We start from the raw sequence: 14,315 nt of genomic DNA, 5'->3' as shown, positions 1-14,315 counted from the left end.
CTCAAGGTCAGGGGCAGGCGGGCTCAAGGTCAGGGGCAGGCGGGCTCAAGGTCAGGGGCAGGCAGGCTCAGAGTCAGGGGCAGGCAGGCAGGCTCAAGGTCAGGGGCAGGCAGGCTCAAGGTCAGGGGCAGGCAGGCTCAGAGTCAGGGGCAGGCAGGCTCAAGGTCAGGGGCAGGCGGGCTCAGAGTCAGGGGCAGGCGGGCTCAAGGTCAGGGGCAGGTGGGCTCAAGGTCAGGGGCAGGCAGGCTCAAGGTCAGGGGAAGGCAGGCTCAGAGTCAGGGGCAGGTGGGCTCAAGGTCAGGGGCAGGTGGGCTCAAGGTCGGGGGCAGGCGGGCTCAGAGTCAGGGGCAGGTGGGCTCAAGGTCAGGGGCAGGTGGGCTCAAGGTCAGGGGCAGGCAGGCTCAAGGTCAGGGGCAGGCAGGCTCAGAGTCAGGGGCAGGCAGGCTCAAGGTCAGGGGCAGGTGGGCTCAAGGTCAGGGGCAGGCAGGCAGGCTCAAGGTCAGGGGCAGGCAGGCAAGCTCAAGGTCAGGGGCAGGCAGGCTCAAGGTCAGGGACAGGTGGGCTCAAGGTCAGGGGCAGGCAGGCTCAAGGTCAGGGGCAGGCACGCTCAGATTCAGGGGCAGGCGGGCTCAAGGTCAGGGGCAGGTGGGCTCAAGGTCAGGGGCAGGTGGGCTCAAGGTCAGGGGCAGGCAGGCTCAAGGTCAGGGGCAGGCAGGCTCAGAGTCAGGGGCAGGCAGGCTCAAGGTCAGGGGCAGGTGGGCTCAAGGTCAGGGGCAGGCAGGCAGGCTCAAGGTCAGGGGCAGGCAGGCAGGCTCAAGGTCAGGGGCAGGCAGGCTCAAGGTCAGGGGCAGGCAGGCAGGCTCAGAGTCAGGGGCAAGCGGGCTCAAGGTCAGGGACAGGCAGGCTCAAGGTCAGGGGCAGGCAGGCAGGCAGGCTCAAGGTCAGGGGCAGGCAGGCTCAAGGTCAGGGGCAGGCAGGCTCAAGGTCAGGGGCAGGCAGGCAGGCTCAAGGTCAGGGGCAGGCAGGCAGGCTCAAGGTCAGGGGCAGGCAGAAAAGGGACAGGCAGGCTCAAGGTCAGGGGCAGGCGGGCTCAGAGTCAGGACAGGCAAGGGTCAAAACAAGGAGGATGAGGAAAAACAGATATTGGGAAAAACAGGAGCTCTGAGAAAACCACTGGTTGACTGGGCAAACAAGACGAACTGGCACAGACAGACAGAAAACACAAGTATAAATACAGAGGTGATAATGGGGATGATGGGTGACACCTGGAGGGGACAAGCACAAGGACAGGTGAAACAGATCAGGGTGTGACAAGTACAAAAGGGAAAATAAATAAACATAAATATGGGTTGTATTTACAATGGTGTTTGTTCTTCACTGGTTGCCCTTTTCTCGTGGCAACAGGTCACACATCTTGCTGCTGTGATGTCACACTGTGGTATTTCACCCAGTAGATATGGGAGTTTATCAAAATTGGGTTTGTTTTCTAATTCTTTGTGGATCTGTGTAATCTGAGGGAAATATGTGTCTCTAATATGGTCATACATGGGCAGGAGGTCAGGAAGTGCAGCTCAGTTTCCACCTTATTTTGTGGGCAGTGAGCACATAGCCTGTCTTCTCTTGAGAGCCATGTCTGCCTACGGCGGCCTTTCTCAATAGCAAGGCTATGCTCACTGAGTCTGTACATAGTCAAAGCTTTCCTTAAGTTTGGGTCAGTCACAGTGGTCAGGTATTCTGCCGCTGTGTACTCTCTGTTTAGGGTCAGTCACAGTGGTCAGGTATTCTGCCACTGTGTACTCTCTGTTTAGGGTCAGTCACAGTGGTCAGGCATTCTGCCGCTGTGTACTCTCTGTTTAGGGTCAGTCACAGTGGTCAGGCATTCTGCCGCTGTGTTCTCTCTGTTTAGGGTCAGTCACAGTGGTCAGGTATTCTGCCACTGTGTACTCTCTGTTTAGGGCCAAATAGCATTCTAGTTTGCTCTGTTTTTTTTGTTAATTCTTTCCAATGTGTCAAGTAATTATCTTTTTGTTTTCTCATAATTTGGTTGGGTCTAATTGTGCTGCTGTCCAGGGGCTCTGTGGGGTGTGTTTGTGTTTGTGAACAGAGCCCCAGGACCAGCTTGCTTAGGAGACTCTTCTCCAGGTTCATCTCTCTGTAGGTGATGGCTTTGTTATGGAAGGTTTGGGAATCGTTTCCTTTTAGGTGGTTGTAGAATGTAACGTCTCATTTCTGGATTTTGATAATTAGTGGGTATCGGCCTAATTCTGCTCTGCATGCATTAGCTGGTGTTCTACGTTGTACACGGAGGATATTTTAGCAGAATTCTGCGTGCAGAGTCTCAATTTGGTGTTTGTCCCATTTTGTGAAGTCTTGGTTGGTGAGCGGACCCCAGACCTCACAACCATAAAGGGCAATAGGTTCTTTAACTGATTCAAGTATTTTTAGCCAGATCCTATTTGGTATGTCAAATCTTATGTTCCTTTTGATGGCCCTTTTTGCCTTGTCTCTCAGATCTCTCAGATCGTTCACAGCTTTGTGGAAGTTACATGTGTTGGTACTCTTCCCTAGATCTTTGCCTCGACACAATCATTTCCCGGAGTTCAAGGGACAGTTCCTCTGACCTCATGGCTTGGTTTTTGCTCTGACATGCCCAACTGTAGGAACTTAAATATAAAGGCGTGTGCCTTTCCAAATTTATGTCCAATCAATAGAATTTACCACAGGTTGGACTCCAATCAAGTTGTAGAAACATCTCAAGGATGATCAATGGAAACAGGATGCACCTGAGTGCAATTTTGAGTCAAATAGCAAATGTTCTGAATACTTATGTAAATAAGGTATTTATTTTTAAAATGTTTAATGCATTTGTAAACATTTATAAACACCTGTTTTTACTTTGTCATTGTGGCACATTGTGTGTAGATTGATGATGATTTAAAAAAATATATCTATTTTAGAATAAGGCTGTAACGTAACAACATTTGGAAAAAGTCAAGGGGTCTGAATACTTTCCGAATTTATAGTTTGGGACTGTTAGTAATGAGCTCTAGAAGTGTATTGTTTGGGACAGTTATTAATTAGATCTAGATGTTTATAGTTTGGACTGTTATTAATTAGATCTAGATGTTTATAGTTGGGGACTGTTATTAATTAGATCTAGATGTTTATAGTTGGACTGTTATTAATTAGATCTAGATGTTTATAGTTGGGGACTGTTATTAATTAGATCTAGATGTTTATAGTTTGGGACAGTTATTAATTAGATCTAGATGTTTATAGTTGGACTGTTATTAATTAGATCTAGATGTTTATAGTTGGACTGTTATTAATTAGATCTAGATGTTTATAGTTTGGGACAGTTATTAATTAGATCTAGATGTTTATAGTTGGACTGTTATTAATTAGATCTAGATGTTTATAGTTTGGGACTGTTATTAATTAGATCTAGATGTTTATAGTTTGGGACTGTTATTAATTAGATCTAGATGTTTATAGTTGGACTGTTATTAATTAGATCTAGATGTTTATAGCTGGACTGTTATTAATTAGATCTAGATGTTTATAGTTGGACTGTTATTAATTAGATCTAGATGTTTATAGTCGGGACTGTTATTAATTAGATCTAGATGTTTATAGTTGGACTGTTATTAATTAGATCTAGATGTTTATAGTTTGGGACTGTTATTAATTAGATCTAGATGTTTATAATTGGACAGTTATTAATTAGATCTAGATGTTTATAGTTTGACAGTTATTAATTAGATCTAGATGTTTATAGTTGGGGACTGTTATTAATTAGATCTAGATGTTTATAGTTTGACAGTTATTAATTAGATCTAGATGTTTATAGTTGGGTACTGTTATTAATTAGATCTAGATGTTTATAGTCGGGGACTGTTATTAATTAGATCTAGATGTTTATAGTCGGGGACAGTTATTAATTAGATCTAGATGTTTATAGTTGGACAGTTATTAATTAGATCTAGATGTTTATAGTTTGGGACAGTTATTAATTAGATTTAGATGTTTATAGTCGGGGACTGTTATTAATTAGATCTAGATGTTTATAGTTGGACTGTTATTAATTAGATCTAGATGTTTATAGTTGGACTGTTATTAATTAGATCTAGATGTTTATAGTTGGACTGTTATTAATTAGATCTAGATGTTTATAGTTTGGGACAGTTATTAATTAGACCTATATGTTTATAGTCGGGGACAGTTATTAATTAGATCTAGATGTTTATAGTTGGACAGTTATTAATTAGATCTAGATGTTTATAGTCGGGGACTGTTATTAATTAGATCTAGATGTTTATAGTTGGACTGTTATTAATTAGATCTAGATGTTTATAGTTGGACAGTTATTAATTAGATCTAGATGTTTATAGTCGGGGACTGTTATTAATTAGATCTAGATGTTTATAGTTGGACAGTTATTAATTAGATCTAGATGTTTATAGTCGGGGACTGTTATTAATTAGATCTAGATGTTTATAGTTGGACTGTTATTAATTAGATCTAGATGTTTATAGTTGGGCTGTTATTAATTAGATCTAGATGTTTATAGTCGGGGACTGTTATTAATTAGATCTAGATATTTATAGTCGGGACTGTTATTAATTAGATCTAGATGTTTATAGTTGGACTGTTATTAATTAGATCTAGATGTTTATAGTTGGACTGTTATTAATTAGATCTAGATGTTTATAGTTTGGGACAGTTATTAATTAGATATAGATGTTTATAGTTGGGACTGTTATTAATTAGATCTAGATGTTTATAGTCTGGGACAGTTATTAATTAGATCTAGATGTTTAATTAGATCTAGATGTTTATAGTTTGGGACTGTTATTAATTAGATCTAGATGTTTATAGTTTGGATGTTATTTTATAGTTAGTTGGACTGTTATTAATTAGATCTAGATGTTTATAGTTTGGGACTGTTATTAATTAGATCTAGATGTTTATAGTCTAGATGTTTATAGTTGGACTGTTATTAATTAGATCTAGATGTTTATAGTTTGGGACTGTTATTAATTAGATCTAGATGTTTATAGATGTTTAATTAGATCTAGATGTTTATAGTTGTTTATAGGACTGTTATTAATTAGATCTAGATGTTTATAGTTGGGACTGTTATTAATTAGATCTAGATATTTTATAGTTTTGGACTGTTATTAATTAGATCTAGATGTTTATAGTTGGGACTGTTATTAATTAGATCTAGATGTTTATAGTTGGACTGTTATTAATTAGATCTAGATGTTTATAGTCGGGGGGACTGTTATTAATTAGATCTAGATGTTTATAGTTGGACTGTTATTAATTAGATCTAGATGTTTATAGTGGGGACTGTTATTAATTAGATCTAGATGTTTATAGTTGGGACTGTTATTAATTAGATCTAGATGTTTATAGTTGGGACTGTTATTAATTAGATCTAGATGTTTATAGACTGTTATTAATTATAGATGTTTATTGGACTGTTATTAATTAGATCTAGATGTTTATAGTTGGACTGTTATTAATTAGATCTAGATGTTTATAGTTGGACTGTTATTAATTAGATCTAGATGTTTATAGTTGGGGACTGTTATTAATTAGATCTAGATGTTTATAGTTGGGGACTGTTATTAATTAGATCTAGATGTTTATAGTTGGGGACTGTTATTAATTAGATCTAGATGTTTATAGTTTGGGACTGTTATTAATTAGATCTAGATGTTTATAGTTTGGGACTGTTATTAATTAGATCTAGATGTTTATAGTTGGACTGTTATTAATTAGATCTAGATGTTTATAGTTTGGGACTGTTATTAATTAGATCTAGATGTTTATAGTTTGACAGTTATTAATTAGATCTAGATGTTTATAGTTGGGACTGTTATTAATTAGATCTAGATGTTTATAGTCGGGGACTGTTATTAATTAGATCTAGATGTTTATAGTTGGGACTGTTATTAATTAGATCTAGATGTTTATAGTTGGACTGTTATTAATTAGATCTAGATGTTTATAGTTGGGGACTGTTATTAATTAGATCTAGATGTTTATAGTTGGACTGTTATTAATTAGATCTAGATGTTTATAGTCGGGGACTGTTATTAATTAGATCTAGATGTTTATAGTTGGGGACTGTTATTAATTAGATCTAGATGTTTATAGTCGGGGACTGTTATTAATTAGATCTAGATGTTTATAGTTGGGACTGTTATTAATTAGATCTAGATGTTTATAGTTGGGACTGTTATTAATTAGATCTAGATGTTTATAGTTGGACTGTTATTAATTAGATCTAGATGTTTATAGTTGGACTGTTATTAATTAGATCTAGATGTTTATAGTTGGACTGTTATTAATTAGATCTAGATGTTTATAGTTGGGGACTGTTATTAATTAGATCTAGATGTTTATAGTTGGACTGTTATTAATTAGATCTAGATGTTTATAGTTGGGGACTGTTATTAATTAGATCTAGATGTTTATAGTTTGGGACTGTTATTAATTAGATCTAGATGTTTATTATAGATGTTTATAGTGGGGACTGTTATTAATTAGATCTAGATGTTTATAGTTGGGGACTGTTATTAATTAGATCTAGATGTTTTTATGGGGATGTTATTAATTAGATCTAGATGTTTATAGTTTGGGACTGTTATTAATTAGATCTAGATGTTTATAGTTTGGACTGTTATTAATTAGATTTAGATGTTTATAGTTGGGGACTGTTATTAATTAGATCTAGATGTTTATAGTTTGACTGTTATTAATTAGATCTAGATGTTTATAGACTGTTATTAATTAGATCTAGATGTTTATAGTTTGGGACTGTTATTAATTAGATCTAGATGTTTATAGTTTGGGACTGTTATTAGATCTAGATGTTTATAGATGTTTATAGTTGGGACTGTTATTAATTAGATCTAGATGTTTATAGTTGGACTGTTATTAATTAGATCTAGATGTTTATAGTTGGACTGTTATTAATTAGATCTAGATGTTTATAGTGGGACTGTTATTAATTAGATCTAGATGTTTATAGTTGGGGACTGTTATTAATTAGATCTAGATGTTTATAGTTGGGGACTGTTATTAATTAGATCTAGATGTTTATAGTTGGGACTGTTATTAATTAGATCTTGATGTTTATAGTTTGGGACTGTTATTAATTAGATTTAGATGTTTATAGATGTTTTATAGATCTAGATGTTTATAGGACTGTTATTAATTAGATCTAGATGTTTATAGTTGGACTGTTATTAATTAGATCTAGATGTTTATAGTTGGACTGTTATTAATTAGATCTAGATGTTTATAGTTAGGGGACTGTTATTAATTAGATCTAGATGTTTATAGTTGGGGACTGTTATTAATTAGATCTAGATGTTTATAGTTGGGACTGTTATTAATTAGATCTAGATGTTTATAGTTGGGACTGTTATTAATTAGATCTAGAGAGTTTATAATTAGGGACTGTTATTAATTAGATCTAGATGTTTATAGTTTAGTTATTAATTAGATCTAGATGTTTATACTGTTATTAATTAGATCTAGATGTTTATAGTTTGGACTGTTATTAATTAGATCTAGATGTTTATAGTTGGACTGTTATTAATTAGATCTAGATGTTTATAGTTGGATGTTATTATTAAGATCTAGATGTTTATAGTGGGGACTGTTATTAATTAGATCTAGATGTTTATAGTTGGGGACTGTTATTAATTAGATCTAGATGTTTATAGTTTGGGACTGTTATTAATTAGATCTAGATGTTTATAGTTGGACTGTTATTAATTAGATCTAGATGTTTATAGTTGGACTGTTATTAATTAGATCTAGATGTTTATAGTCTAGATGTTTATAGTTGGACTGTTATTAATTAGATCTAGATGTTTATAGTTTGACTGTTATTAATTAGATCTAGATGTTTATAGTTGGACTGTTATTAATTAGATCTAGATGTTTATAGTTCGGGGACTGTTATTAATTAGATCTAGATGTTTATAGTTGGACTGTTATTAATTAGATCTAGATGTTTATAGTTGGACTGTTATTAATTAGATCTAGATGTTTATAGTTGGACTGTTATTAATTAGATCTAGATGTTTATAGTTGGACTGTTATTAATTAGATCTAGATGTTTATAGTCGGGACTGTTATTAATTAGATCTAGATGTTTATAGTTGGACTGTTATTAATTAGATATAGATGTTTATAGTCGGGGACTGTTATTAATTAGATCTAGATGTTTATAGTTGGGGACTGTTATTAATTAGATCTAGATGTTTATAGTTGGACTGTTATTAATTAGATCTAGATGTTTATAGTTGGACTGTTATTAACTAGATCTAGATGTTTATAGTTGGACTGTTATTAATTAGATCTAGATGTTTATAGTCGGGGACTGTTATTAATTAGATCTAGATGTTTATAGTTTGACAGTTATTAATTAGATCTAGATGTTTATAGTTGGGGACTGTTATTAATTAGATCTAGATGTTTATAGTTGGACTGTTATTAATTAGATCTAGATGTTTATAGTCGGGGACTGTTATTAATTAGATCTAGATGTTTATAGTTGGGGACTGTTATTAATTAGATCTAGATGTTTATAGTTGGGACTGTTATTAATTAGATCTAGATGTTTATAGTTGGGGACTGTTATTAATTAGATCTAGATGTTTATAGTTGGGACTGTTATTAATTAGATCTAGATGTTTATAGTTGGGGACTGTTATTAATTAGATCTAGATGTTTATAGTTGGACTGTTATTAATTAGATCTAGATGTTTAAAGCGTTCTAGAAATGTATAGTTGAGGGGGGTTATTAACAAATTATAGAAGCTGCATATTATCAATATATCAAAGTGTCACCAACAAAAAGGTAAACAATAGGCCTGTAGCAAATGCAGCAAATGGCATTTATTTATCACATGTAAATAGCACTTCTCAGTAGTGCTCAAAGCCATTCCATCAGCATTCATTTTTAAATTCGAATCAATGAGCCCAATCGGGTCCTCCATGACAACAAAATCTTAAACAACAGAGTAGGGCTGGCTAATAAGTTCATAGTTTTGGGGTCATGCTCATGTAAAACAGTTTGGCTAATCTATACTTCCATATTTCCAAGTCCTATTCTTGAAGATCGAGGGGTATAACATTTATTGAAATGACTGGAATTCTGATAGACTGGTTTTTAATGTAAATGAATGATTTAATCGTATTATTATATGTAATAGAAAGCGATGGGTTAGAGGAAGCCTACATAACCAACACATAAAGTACAATTTTACAACCAGCTGTGTAAACTTTAACATTGATTTATCCTGCAATAGATGTTGTTCAATTGGTAAAAATATATTTTTTTGTCTTCTTCTAATGTCTCTTAAGGGGGAAGTAATCTAAAGTAACTGAAAGTAGTCAGATTACCTTACTGAGTTTGGGGTAATCCAGAAGTTACGTTGCCGATTACAATTTTGGACAGGTAACTAGTAACTGTAACATATTACATTTAGAAAGCAACATACCCAATCCCGGTAATTAATTAATTTTATACGTGTATAGTGTGGGGATTGTTATTAGTGAGTTATAGAAGTGTATAGTTGGGGGGGATATTAATGTGTTCTAGAATTGTATAGTTGTTGACTGTTATTAATGAGTTCTAGAAGTGTATAGTTGGACATTGTTATTAATGAGTTCTAGAAGTGTATAGTTGGACATTGTTATTCATGAGTTCTAGAAGTGTATAGTTGGACATTGTTATTAATGAGTTCTAGAAGTGTATAGTTGGACATTGTTATTCATGAGTTCTAGAAGTGTATAGTTGGACATTGTTATTAATGAGTTCTAGAAGTGTATATTTGGACATGGTTATTAATGAGTTCTAGAAGTGTGTAGTTTGAGGGTTATTAATACGTTCTAGAAGTGTATAGTTGGACATTGTTATTAATGAGTTCTAGAAGTGTATAGTTGGACATTGTTATTAATGAGTTCTAGAAGTGTATAGTTAGACATTGTTATTAATGAGTTCTAGAAGTGTATAGTTGTTGACTGTTATTAATGAGTTCTAGAAGTGTATAGTTGGACATTGTTATTAATGAGTTCTAGAAGTGTATATTTGGACATTGTTATTAATGAGTTATAGAAGTGTATAGTTGGGGGGGGGTTAATTAGTTATAGAAGTGTATAGTTGGGGGGTTATTAATTAGTTATAGAAGTGTTTAGTTGGGGGGTTATTAATGAGTTCTAGAAGTGTATAGTTGTTGACTGTTATTAATGAGTTCTAGAAGTGTATATTTGGACATTGTTATTAATGAGTTCTAGAAGTGTATAGTTGGACATTGTTATTAATGAGTTCTAGAAGTGTATATTTGGACATTGTTATTAATGAGTTCTAGAAGTGTATAGTTGGACATTGTTATTAATGAGTTCTAGAAGTGTATATTTGGACATTGTTATTAATGAGTTCTAGAAGTGTATAGTTGGACATTGTTATTAATGAGTTCTAGAAGTGTATAGTTGGACATTGTTATTAATGAGTTCTAGAAGTGTATAGTTGGACATTGTTATTAATGAGTTCTAGAATTGTATAGTTGTTGACTGTTATCAATGAGTTCTAGAAGTGTATAGTTGGACATTGTTATTAATGAGTTCTAGAAGTGTATAGTTGGACATTGTTATTAATGAGTTCTAGAAGTGTATAGTTGGACATTGTTATTAATGAGTTCTAGAAGTGTATAGTTGGACATTGTTATTAATGAGTTCTAGAAGTGTATAGTTGTTGACTGTTATTAATGAGTTCTAGAAGTGTATATTTGGACATTGTTATTAATGAGTTCTAGAAGTGTATATTTGGACATGGTTATTAATGAGTTATAGAAGTGTATAGTTGGACATTGTTATTAATGAGTTCTAGAAGTGTATAGTTGGACATTGTTATTAATGAGTTCTAGAAGTGTATAGTTGGACATTGTTATTAATGAGTTATAGAAGTGTATAGTTGGACATTGTTATTAATGAGTTATAGAAGTGTATAGTTGGGGGGTTATTAATTAGTTCTAGAAGTGTATAGTTGGACATTGTTATTAATGAGTTATAGAAGTGTATAGTTGGACATTGTTATTAATGAGTTATAGAAGTGTATAGTTGGGGGTTATTAATTAGTTATAGAAGTGTATAGTTGGGGGGTTATTAATTAGTTCTAGAAGTGTTTAGTTGGGGGGTTATTAATTAGTTATAGAAGTGTATAGTTGGGATTGTTATTAATGAGTTGTAGAAGTTTATAGTTGGGGACTGTTGGGGTTATTAATGAGCTCTAACAGTGTATATTTGGGGACGATTTAATGATATATCTAGAAGTGTTTTGGGTGACTGTTATTAATGAGTTCTAGAGGTGAATAATTGTAGGTGTTATGGTAATGAGTTCTCGAATGGTAATGAGTTGGTAATGTTATGGTAATGAGTTCTCGAAGTGTATCGTTGGCAGGGTTATTAATCAGTTCTGTAATTGTGCAGTTGAAAACAGACAGCAGTATTGTATCTTTCATATGGTGTACAGCAAAACATCTGTACAGCAGATAGCCAGAAGCTGTCAGAAGCTGGAGGAGTCTCCTAAAACAGGGCTGTTCTCAGACCGTCTCATTGTTGTTGTTGTTGTTGTTGTTGTTGTTGTACAGGACATCGTCAGAAGCTGGAGGAGTCTCCTAAAACAGGGCTGTTCTCAGACCGTCTCGTTGTTGTTGTTGTTGTTGTTGTTGTTGTTGTTGTTGTTGTTGTTGTACAGGACATCGTCAGAAGCTGGAGGAGTCTCCTAAAACAGGGCTGTTCTCAGACCGTCTCGTTGTTGTTGTTGTTGTTGTTGTTGTTGTACAGGACATCGTCAGAAGCTGGAGGAGTCTCCTAAAACATGGCTGTTCTCAGACCGTCTCGTTGTTGTTGTTGTTGTTGTTGTTGTTGTTGTTGTTGTACAGGACATCGTCAGAAGCTGGAGGAGTCTCCTAAAACAGGGCTGTTCTCAGACCGTCTCGTTGTTGTTGTTGTTGTTGTTGTTGTTGTTGTTGTTGTTGTTGTTGTACAGGACATCGTCAGAAGCTGGAGGAGTCTCCTAAAACAGGGCTGTTCTCAGACCATCTCGTTGTTGATGTTGTTGTTGTTGTTGTTGTTGTTGTTGTTGATGTTGTTGATGTTGTTGTTGTTGTTGTTGTACAGGACATCGTCAGAAGCTGGAGGAGTCTCCTAAAACAGTGCTGTTCTCAGACCGTCTCAGTGAGCTGGAGAGGATCAGACAGACAACCATGAGGGTTGCCATGCCGACACAACCCCAACGACAGCCACTCAACGCCGGACCCAACTCCTTCAACCACCAGGGACAAACGCAGATACCAGGTGAGTCTAATACCTCTAACCCCAACCCCAGGGACAGACACAGATACCAGGTGAGTCTAATACCTCTAACCCCAACCCCAGGGACAGACACAGATACCAGGTGAGTCTAATACCTCTAACCCCAACCCCAGGGACAGACACAGATACCAGGTGAGTCTAATACCTCTAATCCCAACCCCAGGGACAGACACAGATACCAGGTGAGTCTAATACCTCTAATCCCAACCCCAGGGACAGACAGATACCAGGTGAGTCTAATACCTCTAATCCCAACCCCAGGGACAGACACAGATACCAGGTGAGTCTAATACCTCTAACCCCAACCCCAGGGACAGACACAGATACCAGGTGAGTCTAATACCTCTAATCCCAACCCCAGGGACAGACACAGATACCAGGTGAGTCTAATACCTCTAACCCCAACCCCAGGGACAGACAGATACCAGGTGAGTCTAATACCTCTAACCCCAACCCCAGGGACAGACACAGACACAGATACCAGGTGAGTCTAATACCTCTAACCCCAACCCCAGGGACAGACACAGATACCAGGTGAGTCTAATACCTCTAACCCCAACCCCAGGGACAGACACAGACACCAGGTGAGTCTAATACCTCTAACCCCAACCCCAGGGACAGACACAGACACAGATACCAGGTGAGTCTAATACCTCTAACCCCAACCCCAGGGACAGACACAGATACCAGGTGAGTCTAATACCTCTAACCCCAACCCCAGGGACAGACACAGACACAGATACCAGGTGAGTCTAATACCTCTAACCCCAACCCCAGGGACAGACACAGATACCAGGTGAGTCTAATACCTCTAATCCCAACCCCAGGGACAGACACAGATACCAGGTGAGTCTAATACCTCTAACCCCAACCCCAGGGACAGACACAGATACCAGGTGAGTCTAATACCTCTAACCCCAACCCCAGGGACAGACACAGACACAGATACCAGGTGAGTCTAATACCTCTAACCCCAACCCCAGGGACAGACACAGATACCAGGTGAGTCTAATACCTCTAACCCCAACCCCAGGGACAGACACATATACCAGGTGAGTCTAATACCTCTAACCCCAACCCCAGGGACAGACACAGATACCAGGTGAGTCTAATACCTCTAACCCCAACCCCAGGGACAGATACAGACACAGATACCAGGTGAGTCTAATACCTCTAACCCCAACCCCAGACACAGACACAGACACACATTACCCCCCCCTTAACCTTCTCAATACCAGGTGAGACCATAACATTACCCCCCCCCCCTTAACCTTCTCAATACCAGGTGAGACCATAACATCACCCCCCTTAACCTTCTCAATACCAGGTGAGACCATAACATTACCCCCCTTAACCTTCTCAATACCAGGTGAGACCATAACATTACCCCCCTTAACCTTCTCAATACCAGGTTAGACCATAACATTCCCCCCACCCCCCTTAACCTTCTCAATACCAGGTGAGACCATAACATTACCCCTTAACCTTCTCAATACCAGGTGAGACCATAACATTACCCCCCCCCCCCTTAACCTTCTCAAAACCAGGTGAGACCATAACATTACCCCCCCCCCCCTTAACCTTCTCAATACATTTACATTTACATTTAAGTAATTTAGCAGACGCTCTTATCCAGAGCGACTTACAAATTGGTGCATTACCTTATGACATCCTGTGGAACAGCCACTTTACAATAGTGCATCTAAATCTTTTAGGGGGGGGGGGGTGAGAAGGATTACTTTATCCTATCCTAGGTATTCCTTAAAGAGGTGGGGTTTCAGGTGTCTCCGGAAGGTGGTGATTGACTCCGCTGTCCTGGCGTCGTGAGGGAGTTTGTTCCACCATTGGGGGGCCAGAGCAGCGAACAGTTTTGACTGGGCTGAGCGGGAACTGTACTTCCTCAGTGGTAG

At 37.5% G+C, this 14,315-nt stretch overlaps 1 protein-coding gene across 1 annotated transcript in view; it reads left to right on the top strand.

Annotated features, from left to right (window-relative positions):
• The window catches only part of LOC118383487 (runt-related transcription factor 2-like), a 123,392-nt gene that overhangs the window by 72,936 nt on the left and 36,141 nt on the right, over nucleotides 1-14,315 (top strand). The window contains exon 4 of the mRNA XM_052471744.1: nucleotides 12,211-12,387. Within this exon, the coding sequence (XP_052327704.1) occupies nucleotides 12,211-12,387 (177 nt within the window). The remainder of the gene's footprint in view (nucleotides 1-12,210; nucleotides 12,388-14,315) is intronic.

The sequence above is a fragment of the Oncorhynchus keta genome, chromosome 19, assembly GCF_023373465.1.
Source record: "Oncorhynchus keta strain PuntledgeMale-10-30-2019 chromosome 19, Oket_V2, whole genome shotgun sequence".
Classification (NCBI taxonomy): domain Eukaryota; kingdom Metazoa; phylum Chordata; class Actinopteri; order Salmoniformes; family Salmonidae; genus Oncorhynchus; species Oncorhynchus keta.
Note: the sequence above shows the minus strand (reverse complement) of the source record. Positions and strands in the feature narration are given on the sequence as shown.